The sequence below is a fragment of the Theileria orientalis genome, chromosome 1, assembly GCF_000740895.1.
Source record: "Theileria orientalis strain Shintoku DNA, chromosome 1, complete genome".
Taxonomy (NCBI): Eukaryota; Apicomplexa; class Aconoidasida; order Piroplasmida; family Theileriidae; genus Theileria; species Theileria orientalis.
This window is the reverse complement of record NC_025260.1, coordinates 50,977-73,950: the sequence shown is the minus strand read 5'-3', so window position 1 is coordinate 73,950 and position 22,974 is coordinate 50,977. Positions and strand designations below refer to the sequence as shown.

The following is a 22,974-nucleotide window of genomic DNA, read 5'->3' as shown; positions in this document are numbered from 1 at the left end:
AGAGGCCAGAAAGAGCACTGGATAGCGACGAAGAGGACCTGGTGGACTCACATAAACTAAACTGGTAAGCAACCACAGAAAACAAGTAAATAACTAAAACATATAGACCAAAATAACGGAACTGTAAAAGGAAAAGGAATAAGCAACTTAAATCGTGGTCGAAAAGACGTAAACGGACCCGTAATTGTAGTTATTAAGATAATGTAAAAAACAACATAAATAAAGTAAATTTGTTAATATAATGTTGTAAATTAAAGTATTTCTTAAATAATTAATTGAGGTTTATGATTAGATAGAAGATAAAATGTGTAAAAGTGTGAATTAATAACATTGAATAAATGACATGTTATTTAAAAGTAAAAATTAGTAAAAAACATGGAATCTAATCAATGTTAATGAAATAAGTTCATGTGTGTATACGTTTGTTATACAAAAAAGGTAAATGAAAAATCAATAGTAGATGAATTGATTATTGAAATGTGTACGTATAAGAAGAATTTTAAAACAACTTTAAAAAAGTTGAAATAAAAACTAAGAAGTATTTAATAGAAGAAACTAAGAGGATTGAAATTAAATAAATAAAAACAATAAAATAAATAAATAATGAATAGTAGTGCAGCCATAAGGTAAAATCAGTAATTATTGTTATGTATACTAGGCTTAAGTTGTTTTAAATTTGTACTATCAATTAATTTTGAATTTTAATAGGTGTGTAATGCTATTTGTATAATAACTGTAGGAAAATTGTTTAATAATTTAAATTAGAAAACACGTAATAAGAATAAAGAAAATAAAATGATGTTTCTAAAAAGAAAAGTATTTTTAAACTCATTTAACCAGTTAAAACTGAGATACTATTCCTTATCAATAGAAATAGAAGGAAAAATGAAAACGAAGTGCGGAAAAACGGTATATAACAGAGTGTACCTGGATAATCAAGCAACAACATGTATAGACCCAAGAGTGTTGGACAGTATGATGCCGTACCTGACACACGCATTCGGAAACCCGCACTCAAGAACACACTCCTACGGCTGGGAAGCAGAAAACGCAGTGGAAGAAGCAAGAACGAGTGTAGCGTCGCTGCTCAATTGTGAAAAGAAAAACATCATTTTCACATCAGGAGCAACAGAAAGTAATAACCTGGCAATAAAAGGGTCAAAGTCGTTCTACGGGAACCTGGATGAGTCATCAGGAAGATCGAAAAAGAATCACATCATAACTACACAAATAGAGCACAAGTGTGTGCTGCAGTGCTGCAGGCAGCTTGAGAACGAAGGATACTCAGTGACATACCTGAAGCCAGACAAGAACGGAATAATATCTCCAGAAGAAGTGAGGAAACACATAAGACCAGAAACGTTCCTGTGCAGCGTGATCCACGTTAACAACGAGATAGGAGTGATACAGAACATAGAAGCTATCGGAAAAATATGCAGAGAACACAAAGTGATCTTTCACACAGACGCAGCACAGAGCTTCGGAAAAATGCCAATAGACCTGAAGGAGCTGCAAGTGGACCTGCTGTCAATATCAGGGCATAAAATATACGGACCAAAGGGAGTAGGAGCACTCTTCGTTAGAACGAAGCCAAGAATAAGGTTGCAGCCAGTGATAGACGGAGGAGGACAAGAAAGAGGACTGAGGTCAGGAACACTGCCAACAGCACTGGTGGTAGGGCTGGGAGCAGCAGCTAAAGTGGCGTCTAGAGAGATGGAAAGAGACAGCGTGCACGTGGAGAAGATATTCAAGAAGCTGTACGAGGGCCTGAGCCAAATAGATAAGGTCTCAGTGAACGGCTCAGTGAGGCCAGGAGAGAGGTACTACGGGAACCTAAACATGTCGTTCGAGTTCATAGAAGGAGAGTCGCTGCTGATGTCACTCTCAAAGTTCGCACTGAGCTCAGGTAAGTAAACAAAAAAACGTAAATGGTAGAAGTATGCACACGTAGCTATTGTGGAAGCAAACGCGTAACAATAAAGTAGGCTCAGCGTGCACATCGTCGAGTTTGGAGCCGAGTTATGTCTTAAGAAGTTTAGACATAGGCGAGGAGCTGGCGCACACGTCAATAAGGTTCGGAATAGGAAGGTTCACGACGGAATCCGAAGCAGATGAAGTGGTGGAGGCAGTCAAGGAAGTGGTGAAGAGACTCAGAGACCTGAGTCCACTGTACGAAATGTACCTGGAAAACCAGGACAAAAACACAATGGTGTGGACGTGAAGTTTAATTTTTTAGCCACTTATACACAGTAGTGATCGTCAAGTACCATATACGAATACACACACAATAATCAGAAAAAAAGAAAAATGAATCCAAAAGGAAAGTGGATATTTAAGTGCCTAGGCTGCAAAAACAAAGATGAGGACGATACGGAGTATGTAGACCTCAGTAAAATAAGAGACGTGGATGAAATAATACACATCAACGATCTAGTAGTATCGAAGCCAGATCTCTACGTAGAGAGGCCAAACATAGTGTACATAGAAAGTGAGTAGTGAAAAATACAAAAAAATAAAACAATGTGCAGAAAAACAGCTGAGCGAGGATGGAAGGAGCTTTGCGGAAATAAAGCCAACAATAGCAATACCAATCGAAAATAAATGGCCGTCAGATATAAGCTCGGAAGATTCAATAATACAAACGCAGAAAAAAATAGAAAGGAAAATAAAGTAAGTTAATAAATAAGTAAATAGAGATAAAAATGTGTGGACACCAGAGGGCTAGAAAAGTTGAATTTGGAGAATAATAAATAACATAGGCAAAAAAGAACAGTAGTTCCACTGTCAAACGTGCCAGGACTGCTGAACAGAGAGTACAAAAACCAGCACATGACGATATCAGAGTCAATAGCAATCGCGGAGAACATCTACCAGAACGAAAGGAGACAAATGATGAATTTAGGAAAAGATGATGAAAGAGTAAAAACGTTTCAGTATTTGGACGGAGATAGGCTGAATTTGAATGAATACAAAAGCGGAAGCTGGAATAAAAACAAGGTGGAAGAGTACACATTCTCAGACGACGAATCGACAAGGGGAACAATAAGTAGGTCAAGAAACAAAATAAATGAATATCAGGAAGATCAATTGACCCATATCTGTTATATGAGTGACTACAGTGAAGATGAGGAATCGCTAACAGAAAAAATATGGAACATGTTCGTCTCAGCCTCGAAATTACTAAATACCGAAAAAAATAAAACTATACATAAAGATGCGAAAATTATAATAAAAAGAGAAAAAGAAAAAGAAACAGAAAAAGAAAAGGAGGGAGGAGGTCCAGCAAAAAGTGAACATGAAAAGGAGGAGTGGATAGGGAACAACTACAAAATAACACCAAGGGAAGCATCGGAAATAGTAGAAGGTACAATTAAAAAAATAACTGAACCTAATAAATAAAAATAATATGTGTATAAATATAAGTGTGGCAAAAGGTGTTTAGTGTCGTGAATGTTGTGCTTAGAATAAATATAGGAAAATAAAGGTTTTATACCAATTAAAATTTAACCAAGAGACGAATATTTATAAATTTGTATTAATCATTAATTGATTAATGGCGTGATTTGTGGCTTATGTGCCGATTATAATAAGATTGTGTATATTAAGCTATCGCAACACAGATATAAAAACACAAAACAAACCAAAATAATTTCCAACGGAACAACATCATCACAGTAGATGCTACCATGATTACCACATTTTAAACAGAAATCAAACTTGATGGATTCTAGAGACTCAAGCGAAAATTCTGACATAAAAAACGAAGCGGAACCAACAAATGATGAGGTAAAAGAGGAAGTGAAGCAGAGTCCAGAGTTGGAAGAGGAAGTAGCAAAGTCACAACAAATATGGTATGAAATCAAAAAAAAACTGACACAATGCTCACAAATCTTGGCCAAAGGAGAGAATGTGTCGTACTGTTCAGTGGGAGGGTTGGATTCAGGACTACCACTGGTGCCAGACGAACAAGGGCAGTTACCACAGAATGATTCAGCGCCGAACGACCTGGTCACGCCGAAGTTCGGACAGGAGTTCTACCCAGAGTCAATAATACCAGGCTTCTACACATGGTTCCAAGGAGACGGCTCAGTGGTGAGATACGTAATGGATTTTGTAATGTACACGTACAGAGGAGATAGATTCGTGCCGCTGGAACACCTGGGAAGATATGAGACGAAAATAGTAATGTACTGTAAAGTTAAGCACATAGGACTGGTGCATACAGCAGAGGACCTGCTGGAAACTAATCACCCGTGGACAAAGTCGTTTAAGAACAGAAAAAAGGTAGAACTTAGCGAAGGACTGCTGAAAGTGCCAAGAAAACAAAGGTATTTCTCGTCGAAGGTGGTGCTTGTGGACTGGTACTTCGACGTAGGAACGTCGGAAGAAGCGACGCCGCACATATGGGTGGTCTCGGACAACGACGTGCACTATAAGCTGGACAGACCAACAGGAGGCTACTACAACTCGTTCGCACCAGCGAAGCTGCTCTTCGACCTGTCGACGAGAGTAGTGAAGGAAATGCAGTCAGGAAAGGACAAGTCGTTCGGAGAAGTGCTGCTCTCAATGACGTCGCCGCCGACATATAAAAGCCTACCGTCAGCAGTGTTTAAGACGGAGTCGCCAGCACAAAAGGTGGACAGAGGAGAAGAAGGCTCAGATGACGGAAAACCGCAGAGAATAAGAATAGAGGACACGGAGGAGTTGACAGTTTGGGGAGCGCCAGTGAGTATCCACGGCTCCTCAATGGTGGACGTGTACAGGAACCTGGACTTCATCTTCAACGAGGTCCGCTACTACTACACCTTCTTCGGAGGCACGGAAATGGAAACATACCTGTCGGAAATGGTGCAGAAACTGAAGGAGCAGAGCCCGTTCCACTACTTCGACGCTAACTTCATGAAGTTGGAGTACATGGCGAAAAATGCGCTGGCAAACAGATACAAGGATAGACTGTTCGTGCAAAAGCTGGACTACCCGAACACAGGAAGCATCATTAAGCCGCTGAAGCTGGCGAGGCTGACGAAGAGAGGGCCGAAGCAAAAGAGGTTCAACCTGGAGGAGTACAACAACCAGTACAACATGAACGACGTGAAGAGCAGAAGCGGAAGAGTGATAAGAAACAAAGCAGTCTCGGAAATAGAGCCTGCAGTGAGGAAACACATGGTGCAGACGGAGTCGCAGAAGAAGGAGGAGTACAGAAAGGCAGTGGAGCTCGAGGCGAAGTGCGACGGCCTGCTGCTGCCATTCGACTTTGAGTGGTCGAACTACAACACGTGCTCGGAGGTCTCGGACGACGCCACGGTCCCCGCGATCTGCAACGACGTGGACGTCGCGCTCGACAACGCGAGGTACTACCCGAGGGACATTCCGCTGCGCACGCTCAAGTTCTACGGAAACGACGAGATTGTGGACCTGCTGGACCTGACGAGGCAGTTCTCAGTGCCCAGCCTCTCCTCGTCGCCGCTGCTCCCGAAGATGAGCTTCGTGCAGCTGGAGGCGAACCTGATCTTCAACAGCAGCCTCTACGAGTACAGGCCCTCCGAGCTCTCCTCCTTCGAGATCACGACGCCCCAGTGCCTCTGCAACAACAAGAGGTTCAACAGCATCTACGACGACATCAACAGGTCGACGCACTACGACTTCTACATGTACGGCAGCGAGGGCGACGGCGCGCTGAGCGAGGCGAGCGCACTCTCAGCGCGCGACAAGCTGAAGGACCTGATGCCGGACGACGAGGAGTTCGAGGACGGCATGCAGTGGATCTACTACCTGAACAAGAACATAATAGGTAAGGAGTGCTTGATGGTTCAGATAGCATTGGTGTTATGTTACATTATTGTTAGATAGCATTAGTGGTAAATAGCATAGATGTTATGTTAGATTAGTGGTAAATAGCATAGATGTTATGTTAGATTAGTGGTAAATAGCATAGATGTTATGTTAGATTAGTAATAAATAGCATGATTGATAGGTTACATTAGTGGTAAATAGCATCGTTGCCAGCTAGCATTGTCGATAGATAAATAGCCTTAACAGAATTAACGCATTCTTTAGATGAAGGGGATGTGGAGTATCCGGAGGATTTGGACGAGGGAAGCATAGGAAGACTGTACGTGGGCCTGATGGAGGAGCTTAGAAGAGCAGTGGAAAACTCAGGATTCGAAAGGTTCGTCCAAAACCTGAGAGAAAGCGGAGAGCTCAGCGACAAGAAAAAGGAAGTGCAGGAGAGAGAACTGGGAGTAGCAATATCAGACGCAGAAATAGCACTCGACTTCATCAACACCAACGGAGGATGCCTGTACAAGGGAAGGTTCAAGAGAATAGGCCAGGACCCAGAGTCGACGTTGCCGTACGTAAACACCTCGAGGTGGAACAAGAGGTTTAAGAAGTTCCAGAGAGTAGTCACGGTCTCAGGAAACTACAGGTGCGATTAGTGTAATGGATATGGTATACAATTAGTGTTGGTATTATAACCGCTAAGTATTGGTGTTGATAGATATTATAACCGCTAAGTATTGGTGTTGATAGATATTATAACCGCTAAGTATTGGTGTTGATAGATATTGGATATTATTAATACCGTAACAACTAAGTATTATTAATGGTGTTAATTGTTATGGTATTTAATGTGTATTATTGGTGATGGTAGATATGACCCCTAAGTAATATTAGTAGTATATATGGAATAAAAGTAGTAAATTAATGGTCATTTGTAGATACAGCACTATTTCACATAGCCACGATCCAGATGGATTCACAGTATTCGACAGTAACAGGCCGAAAATTTGCCCACTGGACCTGGTGTACGGATTAGACGGATTGTTTAAGGCGTCGAAAGAAGAAGGAGATAAGTTGCCAACATTTAGAAAAACAGTAAACGTGTGGAAAAAGGAGTTGCCACAACAGAGAAAGTCGAAAAATCAAATTAAAGAAGCAGTGAATAAGCACGTAAGGTATTACAACAAGTTCGTGCAGAGTTACGCTGGAGCGAAGCTGAAGCCAAATAAAAAGATGGAAGCAAGCGCCGTGGACAAGGAATACTTCATGGACTACATGGTGGACGGAATAGAGGACATGACGCAGGGGCCAGTGCTGGGCTTCGGATACAAAGAATTGGAAACAATCTGCAAAAATGAATACATCATGGCAGAGGAAATGCTGACAGAGTACACATGGCACACGCTGCTGAAGGTGTACCTGTTCTACGCACTGTATAGCACAAGGACGTCGTACAAGTTTAAGTTTAACTCGGTAGTATGGGGAGACGCTTCGCTGTATAACAGCTTCGCACAAGGATACGGACAAGACGAACAGAAAAATGACCGTCAAAAGTCGGAGTATAACTACGACGAGGAAATGATAGACACGGAAAAGTTAAAGTTGCTAGAAGACATAGGCTACGAAGACTTTGAGCCGAGTAACAGCGGAGTGGAAGAAGACCAGAGTAAAGAAGACGAGGAGGAGGAGGAAGAAGAAGTGGAAGGATACGAAGCAGACGAAGGAGGAGAGGACAAGGACAGAGTGGGAAGAAGAGGCTGGGGAATGAACAGGTACTGCCCATACTACGACTTTGAACTGGAGTGGCACCCGGACGCGGAAAAGCTGGAGAGGCTGAGCAAGGGAAGAATCAGCGGAGAGTTCGTGAAGGAGGCCTTCCTGAAGCTGAGGAAAAAAAACTTCTTCCAGCTGGAGCTGCACGAACGCCTGAGTCTGCTGCTGTGGCTGGGAGACATCCTGGGCTACTCAGTGGCAGGAAAGAGCTTCATCGACGACAGAAACGACGAGTTCTACTACCTGAGGACGCAGCTCATGAGGTCGGAGGACGACAAGAAGGGGCCGAAGAGACTGAAGGGCTCAAGCAGAGACCTGATGGAGCTGGAAGAAAGGTACCTGCAAAAGCCAGTGCTGCTGGGCTACGACCGCTTCTACAACGCGTACTACTACTTCGGCCTCGAGTACGAAAGAAGAATATACGTGCAGACGATGCCGCAGATGCGCTTCGTGCAAAACAGGATCGTTAGTAGAAGTAAGTACCTGAGAGCGCCGAAGTACAAGGCGGACATGTTCAACCTGGACCTGTCGGACTTCGCACAGAAGTTCGCGCAGGACAGAATATTCACACAGACCAAGGGAAAGAGAGGAAGGAAGAAGGAAGTGCACGACGAAGGAGCGACATCAGAGACGACGTCGAAGAGGAAGAAGAGAGGGCAGGGAGCAGTGGCGGAACCATTGAACGAGACAGCAGACGCACCGGCGGCGGCAACGAAGAGTGAGTTGAAGAGCCCGACGAGCGAAGGAATTAACGACTCGAACACAGGAATGTCGACGCCGAACGAGAGCGGGTTGCACTCAGTGTCAGCGACACCATTTAACACGAACACGTCTTCGCCGACGCCCGTGTCAAATAAATTGGGACCAGGATCGCCGGAGAAAGTTGGAGATCAGCATGGTGAAGTGAAGAGGAGCGGAAATCAGAGTCAAGGCGCTAACGAAGTGAAGAAGGAGGAGACTATTAAGCAAGGAGGCTACAAGGAAAACCTGGACGCGTTCCTGACGAGCACGACGAACGCGAACGACGCAGCGTCGAAGGACGACGAGTCGGTGAAAAAAAGAAGGATTAAAAACAGGTCAAGAAACAGACCTAAGGTGAGAAGAAGCAGGCAAGTCTTCGACAGACACCCGACAAACTTCAGAACGGTGGAAGAGTACCTTAACTACCTGACAGTGGGACCAGCAAGACTGAGCTGGTGCGTAATAGACACGCACAAGTCACTGAAGAGGTTCATCACACGCCTCTCGCAGTTCACAACGAACGAAAAGCACCTGGCACTTAAGCTGGCGCAGGTGGAGCCGGACTTCACACTCCCGACGTTCGAAATCGTGACGTACAAGTGCCCGACGGTGGTGGGAGAGATGCTGCTCTCGCTGCTGAGAGGGCTATACAGGTACTACAAAAACGTCTTCACGAAGATGGTGCTCTCGACAGTGGTGCTTAACAAGGTGAGAACGGACAGGTACGCGACTACCAGTCATACGTTGAAGACGCACCACCCGGACCTGACGAAGAGAGACGCGACTAGGATCAACCAGGCCTCAGTGACAGTTAACGCACACCTGGGAGGATCGGCAGCGCACCAAGTGTTCAGCAAGACAGTCTCGGGCTCGTTGGCGAGCTCGCCAGAAGAGTCGGACTCGAAGAGGAGACTCCAGACGTCAACGCAGAGTCTGAACGAAGGGAACTCGCCAAACACGTACGCAAACACGCCAAACACGTACTCAAACTCGGATTCAAACTCGAGCGGGATACCGTCAGGATCAGACTCGGACGTAAACGGGAACTTTAACGGAAACGTTAACGGAAACGGAAACGGGTCTAATGGTAGCAGCGTAAAACTTGGGTTTGGAATACATAAGGACGGTGCAGCAGAAAGCGGGCGAATGAGTGAGACGGCAGGGAGTGCGAGAACCTACGGGTACTTACTGGACCCAACGGCCTCGTCGCCGAATAAGACAATAGCAGAAAAGCTGTCAAAGAGCTACAACAGCGGCCTGTTCCTAAACCTGTACGTGAGTGACCTGCTGAAGACGTGCCTGACGCTGTGCGTCTCGGACATCGAGGGAAACAAGAAGTGCCTGAAGACGATGCTGGAGCTCATGTACTTCTTCGAGTTCGTGGCGCACAGATACTACAACGACGGAGGATGGAGTCAGATGAGAAACGAGTGGAGATTAAACCTGGACGCAATATACACACTGCTGCAAGTAGACATGACCGCAAAGAAGGCGAACCAGAAAAATCAACTGAAAGCAGTGGGAGAACACAACGCAAACTGCTACGTGTACAACAACAATAGCGGCTCGAGCAGCATAGTGACGGCAGTGATAAACACGCCACAAGGAAACATGGACCTGATACCACAAGTGGAAAAGTCAGGGCTGTGGTTCAGGTTCTTCGAAGTATACTGCCACGACAAGAGCGTCAACTTCGACATGAACACGTCAGTGAACTACGCCAAGTTCATGGAAGGGCACAACGCGCAGACGGCACTGAGGAAAAACGGCCAAACGCCGACCGGAGTGGACGGGAATGCGAAGGAGGTGGAAGGCTCGAGTCCGGAAAAGTTGGACCTGGACGAGCTGGCCCCATACAGCACGGACCTGTTCGAGTTCCTGAGCGAAAACAAGGTTAACGACAGCCTGGTCTTCTTCTCAGGAGGGCTCCTGGAGCTCATCACGTCAGTTAACGACATGCTGCAGCACCTGAAGGAGCTGCTGGGCATCAAGGTCCAGGTGGAGACGAGTAAGCCGAAGGGCACGAAGGCGAAGACGAAGAGGAGGAAGAAGAAGAAGGACAAGGACGAGGAGTCAGACTCAGCACTGACGGACGTGGAAAGCAACATAGACATCAGCGACATGTACCAGGACCTGCAGCCGGAGCCCGCCGAGAGTAAGGAGGAGCTGGGGGCGGACGCGATGGAGGACCAGTCGCCAATAGTGACGCCAATGAACGAGCAGAAGGACCAGACGCCGGAAAAAACGGACTCAGGCTACAAGTCAGACACGCCAGAGAAGACGGAATCAGGCTACAAGTCGGACACGCCGGAAAAGCAGCACTCGCAAGGAAAAACGGACTCGGTAGAAAAGCAAGATCTGAGGGACTCGGAGGGAGAGATGAGCGTGAAGCGAGAGGAGGCAGTGGAGAGCGACCAGCCGTCTAACGGAAACAGCACGTACGACCAGTCGCCACTGGCGCACGACTCGCAGTACGAAAACGGAGGACAGGACACGCAGACGAGTCAGCCGGACGAAAGTAAACCCGCATCGTCGGAAAAGAGAGAAAGAGACGACAAGGGAGACAAGGGAAAGAAGACGAAGAAGGCGAAGATGACGAAAGGAGCAGCAGCGGAGGAGTCGCAGCAGCAGGAAGAAGAAGAGTCGTCAAACGAAATAGAGGGAGGCCAGAAGGAAGGAGAACAGAGCAAGGAAACAAACAACGAGGAGCTACTGGAGCCGATAAAGAAGCTGCTGGCGAAGCTGGAGCTCGCGTACCAGCTCGCGCCGAAGGAAACGTGCGAAATCAAGGTGCTGACAATGACCAGTAACCTGCTGAAAGTGGACCTGCCGCCGAAAACGGCAGAAAACACGCCCGAAAATCAAACCGACGACGAGGACGGCAAGTCCGTGGACCACGCGGAGGAGAGCAGGGGGCCCTCGATAGAGATACTCTGCCTTAACCTGACGGTGAGCAGCATGGGCTACGAGGCCGACAGCGAGGGCGAGGACGAGGACCTGAGCGAGAGCCTGGGGCTCGTGAAAAACCTGCGCAGGGTCTGCAGGACGCTCTCGCGCGTCGAGAAGACGCGGGCCACGAGGAGGGCGACGGAGGAGCCGGGGTTGACGCCGCGCGCCCCCGACGGGAGTCCGCCGCGAGTGTTCACGCTGACGGTGCCGGTGGCGCTGCGCGCGCCCGGGTGCGCCCAGTTTCCGCAGTACGTCCAGCCGTACGAAAAGTGAGTTATTTACACGCCTACATAGATGCAGATATTTACACGCCTAGTCGCACCCAGATATTCACACACGGAAGTTTATGCAGCAGCATTTATTTATATAGTCGCCTGGATAGTAACAGCCGCATCCATTTAGTTATGCAGTTACCGATAACAAATATACAGCTACTGGTACCAATACACATACAAGAAACACACCTGTGCCCACATACCAACAGATAAACTAACGCAACCTTTAGGGTCTTCAGCGGCCTCACGTACCTGTGGAGAACACCACTCAAGTGCAAAAACGCAAAGACGAACCAGACGGGAGTTATCAAAAAGACCAACTACACGAGCCTCGACATCTGGAAGTGCGTCTCAGTGGAGTGGAACGACAACAAGAAGGAGCAGGTGGCACACAACCCCTGGGAACTGACGATATAACACACGAGCAGAACACACAGATAACCACACGAAACACAACACACAGTTAACACGATTATCACGCAGTTAAACACGCGTTAAAACAATATACTCAAGTACACATTTACACGGTAAATACGATATACACAATTGAGTACACGTTAAAAAGCATAAACAGTAGAATTCACAGTAAAGTAAAATACACGGGCAATATGCAGTAAAGTACAAGTTTAGAAGAAGGAATGATGAAGGTTGCGGAAAGGGTCCAGAACAAGTGTCACTTGACGGGAACGGTGATCGACTTGGCGTACTTCTGAGCAAGCCTCCTGCGCTGGTTCTTGGAAAGACCATGCCAAATGGCAAGGTGCCGAAACTTGAGGTTCATGGGCCTGAAGGAGTCCCTGGGAGCGCCGCTGAGCAGCCAGTTCCGGTACTTCGTAAGCAGGTCGCGCTCAAAAGTTTTAGTCCGAAACTCGTGATTAACCAAGGACTCTGAAGAAATGTCACCAAGTAGCTTAAATAGAGATTAATAAAAGTTTAAGAAACAGGCTAAGTAAATAAAAAGTGTATGCGTAATACGTGGTATACAGAGAAGGTATCAACGCACCTAAGACGTAGGGGTCACTTTCAACCCTGTAGCCAGGGTACTTTAGCGACAAGTAAAAGTCGCGAATGGCGTAGGCGTGTTGAGCCTGCTGGGAGGCAAAGCCCTCCTGCAACTCGTCGATCCTGGAGAGGTTGATGGACCAGGGCGCATTGGGGTCCAGGACGCCCAGCGCCGCCAGGTCACTGACGATCCGGTCGACGAGTTCCCCGGGCAGCCTCCCCTTTTCGTCGAGAGAGAAGCCGGTTTCCTGAGACCCTGGTCTATCGGGGTATAAGTTGAAGCCGCCTTCAGTTGAGCCTGCACCGTTTACACCAGTTTGAGTATCAGTTGCGTCAGTGCCGTTTACACCAGTTTGAGTATCAGTTGAGGCAGTGCCGTTTATACCAGTTTGAGTATCAGTTGAGTCAGTGAGATGTTCGCCCAGTGTGTGAGCAGTAGCGCCGTCTTTTAAACCAAGTTCCGCATAAAATTTATCAAAATTGGATTTAATCTGATTGGTGTTTACGTCTCTATAGTACAAGCTCCGGATGTCGAAACTGAGAGCGATTTTATGTTTCTCCAGGTAATTCTCTGCCATTTTACAATTGGGAACCATCTTGAAGACGCCGTACCGGTGCCACAGCTTCGGATCGGCGAACTCGCTGAGAGGAGTGCCCGCCTCGTTCAACTTGTGGGCCACGCTCTTTAATCGGGCGAACAGCCTCTTAAAGGTCAGGTTGTACAGCATCCGCTCCCTGTTTTCCCAGTACGACTGCAGCTTCTTAACCGTGTAAAACTTGTCCACATAGTTCTCATAGTCGAGCGGCGACCTTAAGATGCTTTCGAAGTACTGGTGCAGGTCGCTGCTGACGTCGCAAGCCTGAAACCGAAGATTAGTGAATAAAAGAACAGGCAAGTACCTCATATTCCGAAATCTGCTTAATTGCGGAAACCTCGTCCGACAGAGCGCTGAAGAACGGTTTGTCGGAGAGAGCCTCTGAGAGCTCAGAGCCAGTAATGCCCCTCTTCATCATGGAAATAAGCTCAGAAAGCCGCCCGTTTCTCAGAATGTTCAGTGTTTTTTCGACTGGAATGGCCAAATACTCCGGAGGTGCCCCGAAATGGTTGTGAACGTTGCCGTAATAGATGGTAGGAGAAGGATAAATTGCAGAAGGTCGAGTTTTTTTGGGCCTGTCCCGGGTGAACTTTCTAACTGCCTTCAATTTACTCTTTGTGGCGAACAGGGACCATTTATCACTACTTAATTCATGCTTTGAACTAGGAATACCACTATTGTGTATAAAACAGTCTGATACCAGGCCGTTATTTACCAATAGATAGAGCAGGGCACATGTGCTACAAAAAGACAACATATCAAGGGGCGTTCAGTCCACGCCAGAGTGTAAATAATTCCAATCTTTCCATTTTAAAATTACAATCAGAAATAAAGAGTATTTATGTCGATTCAGGCGCCTGACCTTACAAAGTGTGTAACCTTCCACAGCATAAGACGATTAAGATTATGCATACACAATACGCAGGTAAATATAGTACATTAAGCTTAAAGGACTTTATTCTTCACAAAACTGTCGATTAAATTCATATTTTTGTGCAATTCGTCGAGAGACTTTGCAAACTTCGATTGAGAATATTTAATGTCGAAAATGTTCTCAAACGTGAGCAGGCACTCCTCTAGCTCGTTAAACTCGAACTCCACCGCGGAGTAAACATGTTTGTAGGTATTGGTGAGGAGGAGCCTGTGATGCTCGTTGGTAAGCTTCCGCTCCTGCTCCAGCCGTTTGTTCAGTTCGCTCAATTCTTCCTTCTTCTTACTCAGTATGCCCCTCAACTTGGGAAGGAATGCTGTGAACACGCTTACGTTTTGCTCATTCAGAAAAAAGTCCCTGTTCGTGTTGGCCACCGACTGAACGTTACTCTGAGTTGACGCCAGTGTAGGTATGGGATTAAAGTTCCTGATGTTGGTCCCCGATATTCTCCAAATCGAGGAAGTCGGCAGATCGTTGTTGAGAGATTCGTAGGGGTTCCTGTACGTGGAAAGCATCGTTTCCTCGGTGAAGTCAATTCCGCCCATAATGAAGGCCCTCCTGCTGTCTAAATCAGAATTGAGTCCAATTCTGAGAACTTCCTTTGAGTAAGTCCTGTCCATTTCAGAGCTGTACGCGTCGTAAACCTCCTTAAATATCAAGGGTACCACCAACGTGTCCGAATGACACAAATAAGTCTTAAAAACGTTAATCAGTGAGCCTATGCCTTCATAATCAAACATTTTTAGGAACCAACGAGTATTTTGTAGGCGCGATAATATTACAGTTTTTGATAAGCCTTTGGACTGCAGGCTATTTATGAGAGACTCCAGTACATCATTAATTTTTTTATACACACGTCGGCGTAGGGGACGAATTATGGTAAGGGGATGAATCGCAAACAAAACGACCTCTTCACCATTGGAAGTTTTATGATTTAGAACTGAAGAGAAGAGGCGAGAAGAAGAACTCGTGGCAAAGTCGCTATCAGTTCTGAAATTGAGCGGCCTTGGCACGGAGAAGTGGTCGCGATTTGCAGTTGCTTCAGAAGTTGGAACAATTCGCAAATGCGGAATGGGCGTCGATTCCATTTTATTCATTTAATATTAATGATGTGTCGATGAACATTAAAATTTCAATAAATAAAAAGGCGAAAAATGATATGTTACATTACAACAGGGAAAAATTACAAATTTACGCATACATATTTGATTTAAAAATATAAAAAATAGTTTAAAAGATAAAATTATATTCAACACTAAAAAAACAAGTAAATTTAAAGTGAAAGTGGACGACATCAGGCCGTGTTTATCTGAGCATCCGTGTATGAAAAAAGATTATATGGTACAAGCAAAAATTAAATTTCTTCTATATCCATGTCCTCGGAAGCATCTGAATCCATTTGAGCGACTTGGTGTGCTAGAATCTGGTTGTTGCTCTTGCCTTCACGAAGCAGCCTTAAAATTGCAGAATCAGTCCTGTTTGAAAGAATCTGCTTTTTGCGATTTAATTCACGCTTTAAATCCCAGTTTTGGCGGCGAGGACGAACCAACGATAAAACGTCCTAAAAATAAATTTGGGTATGAACAAAGAGAAAGGTACAGTAATATAGAATAAAGTGAATACCTCTGATTCGTAGTTCCGAATAGTCTGGTCAATCTGTTCATCTATGGTATTTTCAATGGAAGAGTAATCATCCAAAAACGTTTTACAAAGCTTCTTTAAATTCTCGTCCCTAGGAATGTAGTTCCTGAACACGATTCCCTTAAAATCCGGGTCTATAGCGGCCTCTTTTACATCTCCCATTAAATATCAGTTAAAGTTGGAGATAATTTGAAATTTAGTAGTGATAAACCTTCGGTTTTGCTGCCCAACTCAATCTTCCCAACGTTTTCAAGAGATATGGTACCGTAATACTAAAAATTAAATTAATTTGCTTAATTTTAATTAAAAATGGATTTTAAGCTTCAAATTTGGAATATTTTATAAATATTTAGTTATTTTTAGCCAAAAAATGTATTATAAACTTACAGTTGCAGTTACACCTGTATGTAGATTCTCAACCTAAAGCACACATTTACAGTAAAATACTTACCCCAAAGACCTCATACCCATTTATTGTTAGTGAAACCTCTGTTAAATCTCGACACTTTGCTCCAACCTTCACCCTGATTCGGAATGTGCCATGGAATGGAGCGTCCAGTGACCACTTATTGCCCTTGAGCAAAAATCCGTCCTTAATCGTGGAATAATTAGGAGTATTTACACCCTCCTGCTCGGATTCCTTGAGGTTCTTCTCACTCGGGGGCATGGCCTCACCCTTAGGCCCGTCCTTTTCCTTTTCAAGGTGTGTATGGTTACATGTGTCAGGCTTTGCCTGAGTTTCCCAGCCAAAATACAGGCCCTGATGAATGGACTTGGTATGGCCGGAGTCCACAACGAGTGAGCTGGCGAGGTCACAGTTATCAGCGCAAAAGCTGATGTCGACCTCCTGCACATTCTCAGAGACAGGTTTCATTCCCTGGCACACAATGCCAAACAGAGTGAATAGTCCACCAGTCGTGTTGTCAGTTCCCTCGAGCATTTCGACCCTGTTTATCTCAATCCGCACCCAGTTCACGATTCTGAAGGTCCTGAACTCATAGCGGAGGTCGTCGGTGAACGCAAACTCCTCACTCGTCCCATCCGAGAAGTTGAAAGTGACAACGGACGCCCTTAAAGATCCCTTTGGAACGAAATGGAAGTACCGTAGCTCGACCATGGTTTCAAAATCCCTGCGCAAAAATTCGCCTTCAGTTTTATCCTTGGCAGTGATCCAACCAGAATCCTCAGAGACCATACCGTTGCCAAACCCCTGGTTACACCCAGAATATTCTGCTCACAATTGAGAAGGATTATTAAGCATACCGTTTTTAGAGGAGGAAGCGATGCACTTGTCATTGGGTCCGAAGGAAATGATGGAAACATCGCCCTTACAAATACCGCTGGTTGCAGAAGGAACGACAAAAATGATGGATGACGTGTCCTTTGGAAGCAGGAGTTTGACGTTACCCCTGGAAAACTTCATGGAATAAATGCTCATCTCGACCTGAGTCTGAGCAACTTGCTGAAACATGATTTACGCTAATTGCAACTTACACAATTGTCTCCAATACCGTACAATGAGAGCAAGTCGGAGTTTTTCTCGAAGGGGACATCATTTTCATTTTTCTAAAAAGAGTGAAAAGGCTCTATCCTTACCGGAAGAGTGTGCGATACGGTGGGAATTGCAACGAAAACAACTGCATCATTGGAAACCTCGAAGGAAACCAGCTGCTCAGCAGGTTTCGTTGGCATTCGGATCATCCGGGCGCCGGCGAATCTGCCGGGCACGTCTGCGATAACAAAGTTGGAGGCGCCCTTGAACGCCTGCGCTCCATTCTCAAGAATTGAACTGAAAATGTGTTATTTCCCAAATTTTGAATGCTGGCGGGACCAGTGGAACTTACAGAGTGTAGTGTTCGCCCTCAAGGCCGCTGATTGCGATAAAGGAGTTCTGGCCGGAGCCCTTGAAAAAGTACTCGGGGGGAATCAGCTGTTCCGGGATGCTCATCGAGGACCAACTTAGAATTATCTTGGCAACATCAGAGTTAAAGTACTTAAGGACCTTTTGATGCGAGTACTCGATGGTTATAGGATATCGCTTGCCTCCAATCAGGTGAAAGGGATTTGACTTGAGGAAAACGTTCATGGTGGATCTGCCATCCAGGGGCAAGGGGTTGACAGGGCCTAAAATACCGTCCTTGTTCACGTCGAAGCCTTGGGACATAATCACTTCCTCGTCCATGAAAACGCGGAAGTTGCAGTCGCTCCTGACGTAAAAGGTGTATATGTCGGTGGAAGGGACCCTCAAATACCCTTCCACCCTCACGGAAAACGAGTCGTGAGGAACGCCTGAAACGGGAACGAAGTCCTCCCAAATCAAGTTCACATTAGGATGGTCCAGGAACCCAGAAGGAGTGCCCCTAAAATACGCGTTGTCGTAATAGGTGGCCCTCAACCCATCAGCACGGCCCTAAATGTGAAGAGTGACCCTGAATTGTAAATGGACAACCCGTACCTCGTGGTCATCATAGCCCCGGACAATGGAACAGTTTTTGCGATTGTGCAAGGCGCTTTTGGAGAGAACTGAGACTTCGTCCTCCAGAGAATCGCGACTCTCAATCAAAGATGAGAGCGAAGAATTGTTAGCACGAAGCTGCTCAATAGCTCTTTCAACGCCCAAAAGTGAAGTTTCGAGTCTGGAGATATCCGACTCATAGTCCTGCTCGCCAGACCCACAAACCTCCTCGTACTTGGACATGGTGTTGTCGAGTCGCCTGAACGAGAATATAAAGTATAAGCCCCTACCTCTCCTCCCTGACGAGAGACCTGTATGCCTGTTGCAGTTCCAAAGCCCTCAAACTCATAATAGACCTAAAGAATGAGTGACTTAATTTAAGCTTACTTCGCCTTTTCCCTCAACAGGTCATAGTCAACGACGCCAGCACAGAAGTCCCAATCTCTGGCGCCTGTTCCGATCAACTGCACCTCCAAGTAACACCATTCTCGGCCTAACGAAGAGCGTGGTTACAAATAAAAAACGAACCAACAGAGCCATCAGGAGCCTCCGTAGTCGTGCAATCCGTGAATGTGTTGCCGTTTCTCACAAAAGCAGCGGCACAAAGAGCGCCATCCAGCGTTTTGCGATGTCTTTGTCGAAACTCAGTCAGTTTCTAAAGAATATGAAACGAAAACCACTAACCTTTAACTCAGACTGATCATAGTCATCAGAAGATTGAATAGTAAGGTCTCTTGGTAGGGGAATTTCAGTTTTCGGATCAGTATCTAAACTTTTCGAAAAGCATAAGATGGATTTTGCTAAAAACGCAAATACGCAAAATACTAGAACATCCATCTAAACATTATATTTATCTTTACATTTTACGTTCATCAGAATTTTTCTGTTATTTTTACAGTGTTTTAAAAGTACACATCTAAAGAATTTTGGTAATTTAACAACTAAGGATTAAGCCCAATTACGACATCAAAAAAACTAAAACAAACATGGATATAATGGACTAAAATTTTGAAAAAAAAAACATTTCAAATTAATACAAGTATTTTTTAATCAAAGGAAAAATGATGTGTAAATAAAAAATAATAATTTAGACAAAAATATGTAAACAACGAAGAACCGAAGAGATAATTCTGGAAGAAATATTGAAAATTATTAAAAATTGGAAAGTAAAATCAGTTAATATATTTAGTATAATTGTAAAGGTACCATAATAAAAAATAAAATAAGTTTAATATAGATATAAAAAATGTATTGTAGTGTATATATTTACAAATAAATGAAAAATCGTGTAGCTCAATAAATATGATGAATTTTTATGTGATATGTATCCTATTTTAAAAAAGAATTTTAAATTATAGCAATGGAAGAGAACTATTTATACAACATCACCATTGCTAGTTTATTTATGTGTAATTATTTATAGATAAGTGGTGAGTTTAAAAAAGTGTATAAACTAAGTATAGAAATAAAAATTAGGATTAGTGTTTAAATAAGAATAAATATAATAATTTCTTGCTGAATTGTGAATCTGGAGTGGTACCCAATAATGAAATAATACAAAACAGCAACTAATTGTTTACCCGGTAACATATTCAAAAATATACATATTTATTGTTTGTGACAAAATTTTAAATTATTGTGTATATAATAATACTTGTGTGAGCCCGTGAAAGAGTATAAATGAACTTTGAAAATAAAAAATCTAATAACAATTTTAATAATTGAGGGCCACAAGCCTTACATAGAAATAAAAACAGTAAAATAAACAGGGTATCGCCCAGATCGCAACAAAAATACAAATTCTAATGCAAAAAGTTATATATAATGAGTAAACTAATAAGCTGTGTATCCTTAATACTAGGGATATACATGATGGAGAAGATGGTAAAGGGAGATGACGGAGTGGGAGTGTCAGTGCGAGAAGGAGAAAGCCTGGACTACTACAGCGTAAACGGAGAGACCTTCGTGGACGCGAAGAATAAAAAGAAGGTGTCAGTGACGGAGATCAGCTTCGACGCGCTGGTGGAGGACATAGTATGGTGCGGAACGGAAAATAAAGTAGTGTTACTGAAAACGTCCTCAGGAAGGTTGTATAGAAGCCTTAATAGCGGAAAACAATGGTCAGAAATAACAGCACAGCTGTCAGGACAGAACAAGAACGACCCGTTCCACGTGGACTCAATGTTCGTGTGCGAGTCTGACAAGAATGTAGTGGCGATCCTGGGGACAGGAGAACAACATTACATGTCCTCAGACGGAGCGAAAACATTTAAGCCAATGGGATTCAAAGGAGAAATAAACATGTTCTTCTTTCACCCGTCGAAAGCGTCATGGTCGCTCCTGAGCACGTGGGAAGGAGACTGCCTGTCTAAGGGAACAGGAGGAGACTGCACGCACGCAATGTACGTGAGTAGAGACCTGGGAGCAACATATAAGCTGGTGACGAAGTACGTGGGCCAGTTCAGCTGGGGAGACCCGAAGCACAACAGCGAAGATAGAATATACTACAGCAGATACGAAATGCAATCAGGAGACCAGCCTAAACAAGACGGCTGGAACGACACAATCACATTTAAGTACACAGATGACTTCGGAGAGTCGTCACAGGAGCTGCTGAAGGGAGGAAACAAGTTCCTGGTGAGCAACGGATACGTGTTTGTAGCGCAAGTGGCAGACACAGCAAGACAAACAGTAAACCTGTGCGTGAGCACAGATAACGCGAAGACGTTCAACAAAGCAAGAATAAGCACGGAGCTAGACGAAAAAAGCTACACGATCCTGGACACGTCGGAAGGAGCAGTGATGATACACGTGGGTCACCAGTACGAAGGAAGCGACGTGGAGGTGGGAAACGTGTACATATCAGACGCAAGTGGGCTGAACTACACGCTCTCGCTGCCAAATAACATAAGAGCGTCAACAGGAGAGTGCGAGTTCGACAAGGTCTTCTCACTGGAAGGAATATACCTGGCGAACTTCAGAGACGACTCAGGAGGATTCCTGGACCCGCAGCAGTCGTTCAAAGCACACATCAACGGGAACGCAGGAACGAAAAGCGCAACAGGAACGCAGGTGGACAAGAAGAGAAGAGGCGCCTCGCACAGAAAGGTGGAGCCGAACATAAGAACAGTGATATCATTCAACAAGGGAGCACAGTGGAACTACCTGACGCCGCCGAAGGTGGACTCGTACGGAAGACAGTACGACTGCGACCCGAACAGATGCTTCCTGCACCTGCACGGAATCACGCAGTTTAAAAACTTCGCACCCTTCTACTCAGTGGAAAACGCAGTGGGCCTTATCCTGGGCACGGGAAACGTGGGAGACCACCTGACGTTCGAAAGCTCGAGCGTCAACACGTTCCTGAGCAGAGACGGAGGCTTGACGTGGAAGGAGGTGCACAAGGGAGCCTTCATCTACGAGCTGGGAGACCACGGAGGACTGCTGGTGATGGCGCAGGACCAGAACAAGACGCGAGAAGTGGTCTTCAGCTGGAACGAAGGAGCGAGCTGGTTCGACTTCTCGCTGAGCAAGAGCGAGCTGAGCGTTAACAACATCGTTATCGAGCCGACATCGAGCTCGCTGGAGTTCCTGCTCTACGGAAACAGGAACGGAATCGGAGTGGTCTTCCACCTGGACTTCACGACGCTGAACCAGCCAGCCTGCAAAGGAATCTGGTCAATCAACTCGTCAAGCAGCGACTACGAGACGTGGACGCCGAAGGACATGTCAGGAAACGAGTGCCTGCTGGGCAAGAAGGTGACGTACAAGAGAAGGAAGCAGTCGAGCGAGTGCTTCAACGGAAAGGACTTCAAGAGGAACGTGGACAAGGAGCTCTGCCAGTGCACGAAGCAGGACTACGAGTGCGAGGTGGGCTTCACGCGAGGAATAGGAAGCGACGTCTGCAAGGTCGAGGGCTCCTTCCTGGCGAAGGAGGGCTGCAGGTCCGCGTCCTACTTCTACACGAACGCGTACAGAAAGGTGCCGGGCGACGTGTGCGTGGACGGCTGGGTGCCGGAGATGGTGGCAGTGGCGTGCCCCCCGCACTCACCACTGTCTAAAGGTAGGCATGTAGGAGCAGCTACGACACGAGAGTGGCGTTTGCACGCAATGCAATACTAGATAGATACAACAGCTGTTTGGTAGACAGTGGCTAGTCGGTAGTTATTTATTATTGTAGTAGCAGCCACCACCTAATTGGTAGTAGTTATTTATTCTGTGGTACTAGTTACCTGGTGGTAGTCATTTGGTAGCGAATGACATTTACATGGTATAGTTACCCTATAGCAGTTTCCCACGGTTACCATTAGCAGCTATTCGTTAGTTAATCAAAAATAATTCCGCCGTAGGGTCAAAGATGGTGCTGACGTTCCTGCTGATACTGTCGTTTGTAATGTTGGTCATGGTCTACGTCTCGCAAAACGAAAAGCTGAAGCTGATGTTCCACAACTACGGATTCAAGAGCTACGAACACGTGCCGTACTCGAGCGTCAACAGCAGAAAGAGGACCAACATAGGAGGAAGGTTCGAGCCGGAGCTGGGCTTCATCGACGCGGAGCAGGAGCACGAGGAGGTGCCGACACTGCTGAACTACCTCCACGACTCGGAAAAAAACCAGGAGCCGAAGACAATAGAACTTTTGTAAAACAAGTAATGAATTTTAATGCAAAGTAAACAAAATACACACTAATATAGTATTTTTAAGCGCACAATAATATGAGCACACATACACGTGTGTATATACAAGGTTGTATATACACTTACATACGCACTTACACATAATGGTATACATACCTGTGTATACACATGGGTATATGTGTATAGGTAACG

The 22,974-nt window shown here is 45.2% G+C and overlaps 6 protein-coding genes across 6 annotated transcripts; 2 read left to right on the top strand and 4 right to left on the bottom strand.

Annotated features, from left to right (window-relative positions):
* Nucleotides 1-795: 795 nt before the first annotated feature.
* On the top strand, nucleotides 796-11,936 carry TOT_010000019 (cysteine desulfurase; the record flags this gene model as incomplete). The annotated part of the gene is made up of 10 exons (XM_009690556.1): nucleotides 796-1,906; nucleotides 1,983-2,211; nucleotides 2,304-2,488; nucleotides 2,529-2,607; nucleotides 2,760-3,162; nucleotides 3,709-5,627; nucleotides 5,682-5,791; nucleotides 6,058-6,427; nucleotides 6,720-11,513; nucleotides 11,750-11,936. 10 exons carry the CDS (start codon nucleotides 796-798, stop codon nucleotides 11,934-11,936), a joined length of 9,387 nt encoding a protein of 3,128 aa, XP_009688851.1.
* Nucleotides 11,937-12,430: 494 nt separating this feature from the next.
* Nucleotides 12,431-13,874, bottom strand: TOT_010000018 (conserved hypothetical protein; the record flags this gene model as incomplete). Its single annotated transcript, XM_009690555.1, has 2 exons — nucleotides 12,431-13,381; nucleotides 13,422-13,874. 2 exons carry the CDS (start codon nucleotides 13,872-13,874, stop codon nucleotides 12,431-12,433), a joined length of 1,404 nt encoding a protein of 467 aa, XP_009688850.1.
* A 188-nt stretch (nucleotides 13,875-14,062) lies between these two features.
* On the bottom strand, nucleotides 14,063-15,145 carry TOT_010000017 (conserved hypothetical protein; the record flags this gene model as incomplete). The annotated part of the gene is made up of 1 exon (XM_009690554.1): nucleotides 14,063-15,145. One exon carries the CDS (start codon nucleotides 15,143-15,145, stop codon nucleotides 14,063-14,065), a length of 1,083 nt encoding a protein of 360 aa, XP_009688849.1.
* A 257-nt stretch (nucleotides 15,146-15,402) lies between these two features.
* On the bottom strand, nucleotides 15,403-15,851 carry TOT_010000016 (uncharacterized protein; the record flags this gene model as incomplete). Its single annotated transcript, XM_009690553.1, has 2 exons — nucleotides 15,403-15,609; nucleotides 15,672-15,851. The coding sequence occupies 2 exons, from the start codon at nucleotides 15,849-15,851 to the stop codon at nucleotides 15,403-15,405; spliced, it is 387 nt and encodes a 128-aa protein (XP_009688848.1).
* A 213-nt stretch (nucleotides 15,852-16,064) lies between these two features.
* TOT_010000015 (uncharacterized protein) lies at nucleotides 16,065-18,981 on the bottom strand (the record flags this gene model as incomplete). The annotated part of the gene is made up of 10 exons (XM_009690552.1): nucleotides 16,065-16,109; nucleotides 16,141-16,919; nucleotides 16,953-17,151; nucleotides 17,184-17,255; nucleotides 17,286-17,478; nucleotides 17,534-18,099; nucleotides 18,145-18,463; nucleotides 18,532-18,637; nucleotides 18,673-18,799; nucleotides 18,829-18,981. 10 exons carry the CDS (start codon nucleotides 18,979-18,981, stop codon nucleotides 16,065-16,067), a joined length of 2,559 nt encoding a protein of 852 aa, XP_009688847.1.
* A 987-nt stretch (nucleotides 18,982-19,968) lies between these two features.
* TOT_010000014 (sortilin) lies at nucleotides 19,969-22,789 on the top strand (the record flags this gene model as incomplete). The annotated part of the gene is made up of 2 exons (XM_009690551.1): nucleotides 19,969-22,207; nucleotides 22,494-22,789. 2 exons carry the CDS (start codon nucleotides 19,969-19,971, stop codon nucleotides 22,787-22,789), a joined length of 2,535 nt encoding a protein of 844 aa, XP_009688846.1.
* Nucleotides 22,790-22,974: the final 185 nt, after the last annotated feature.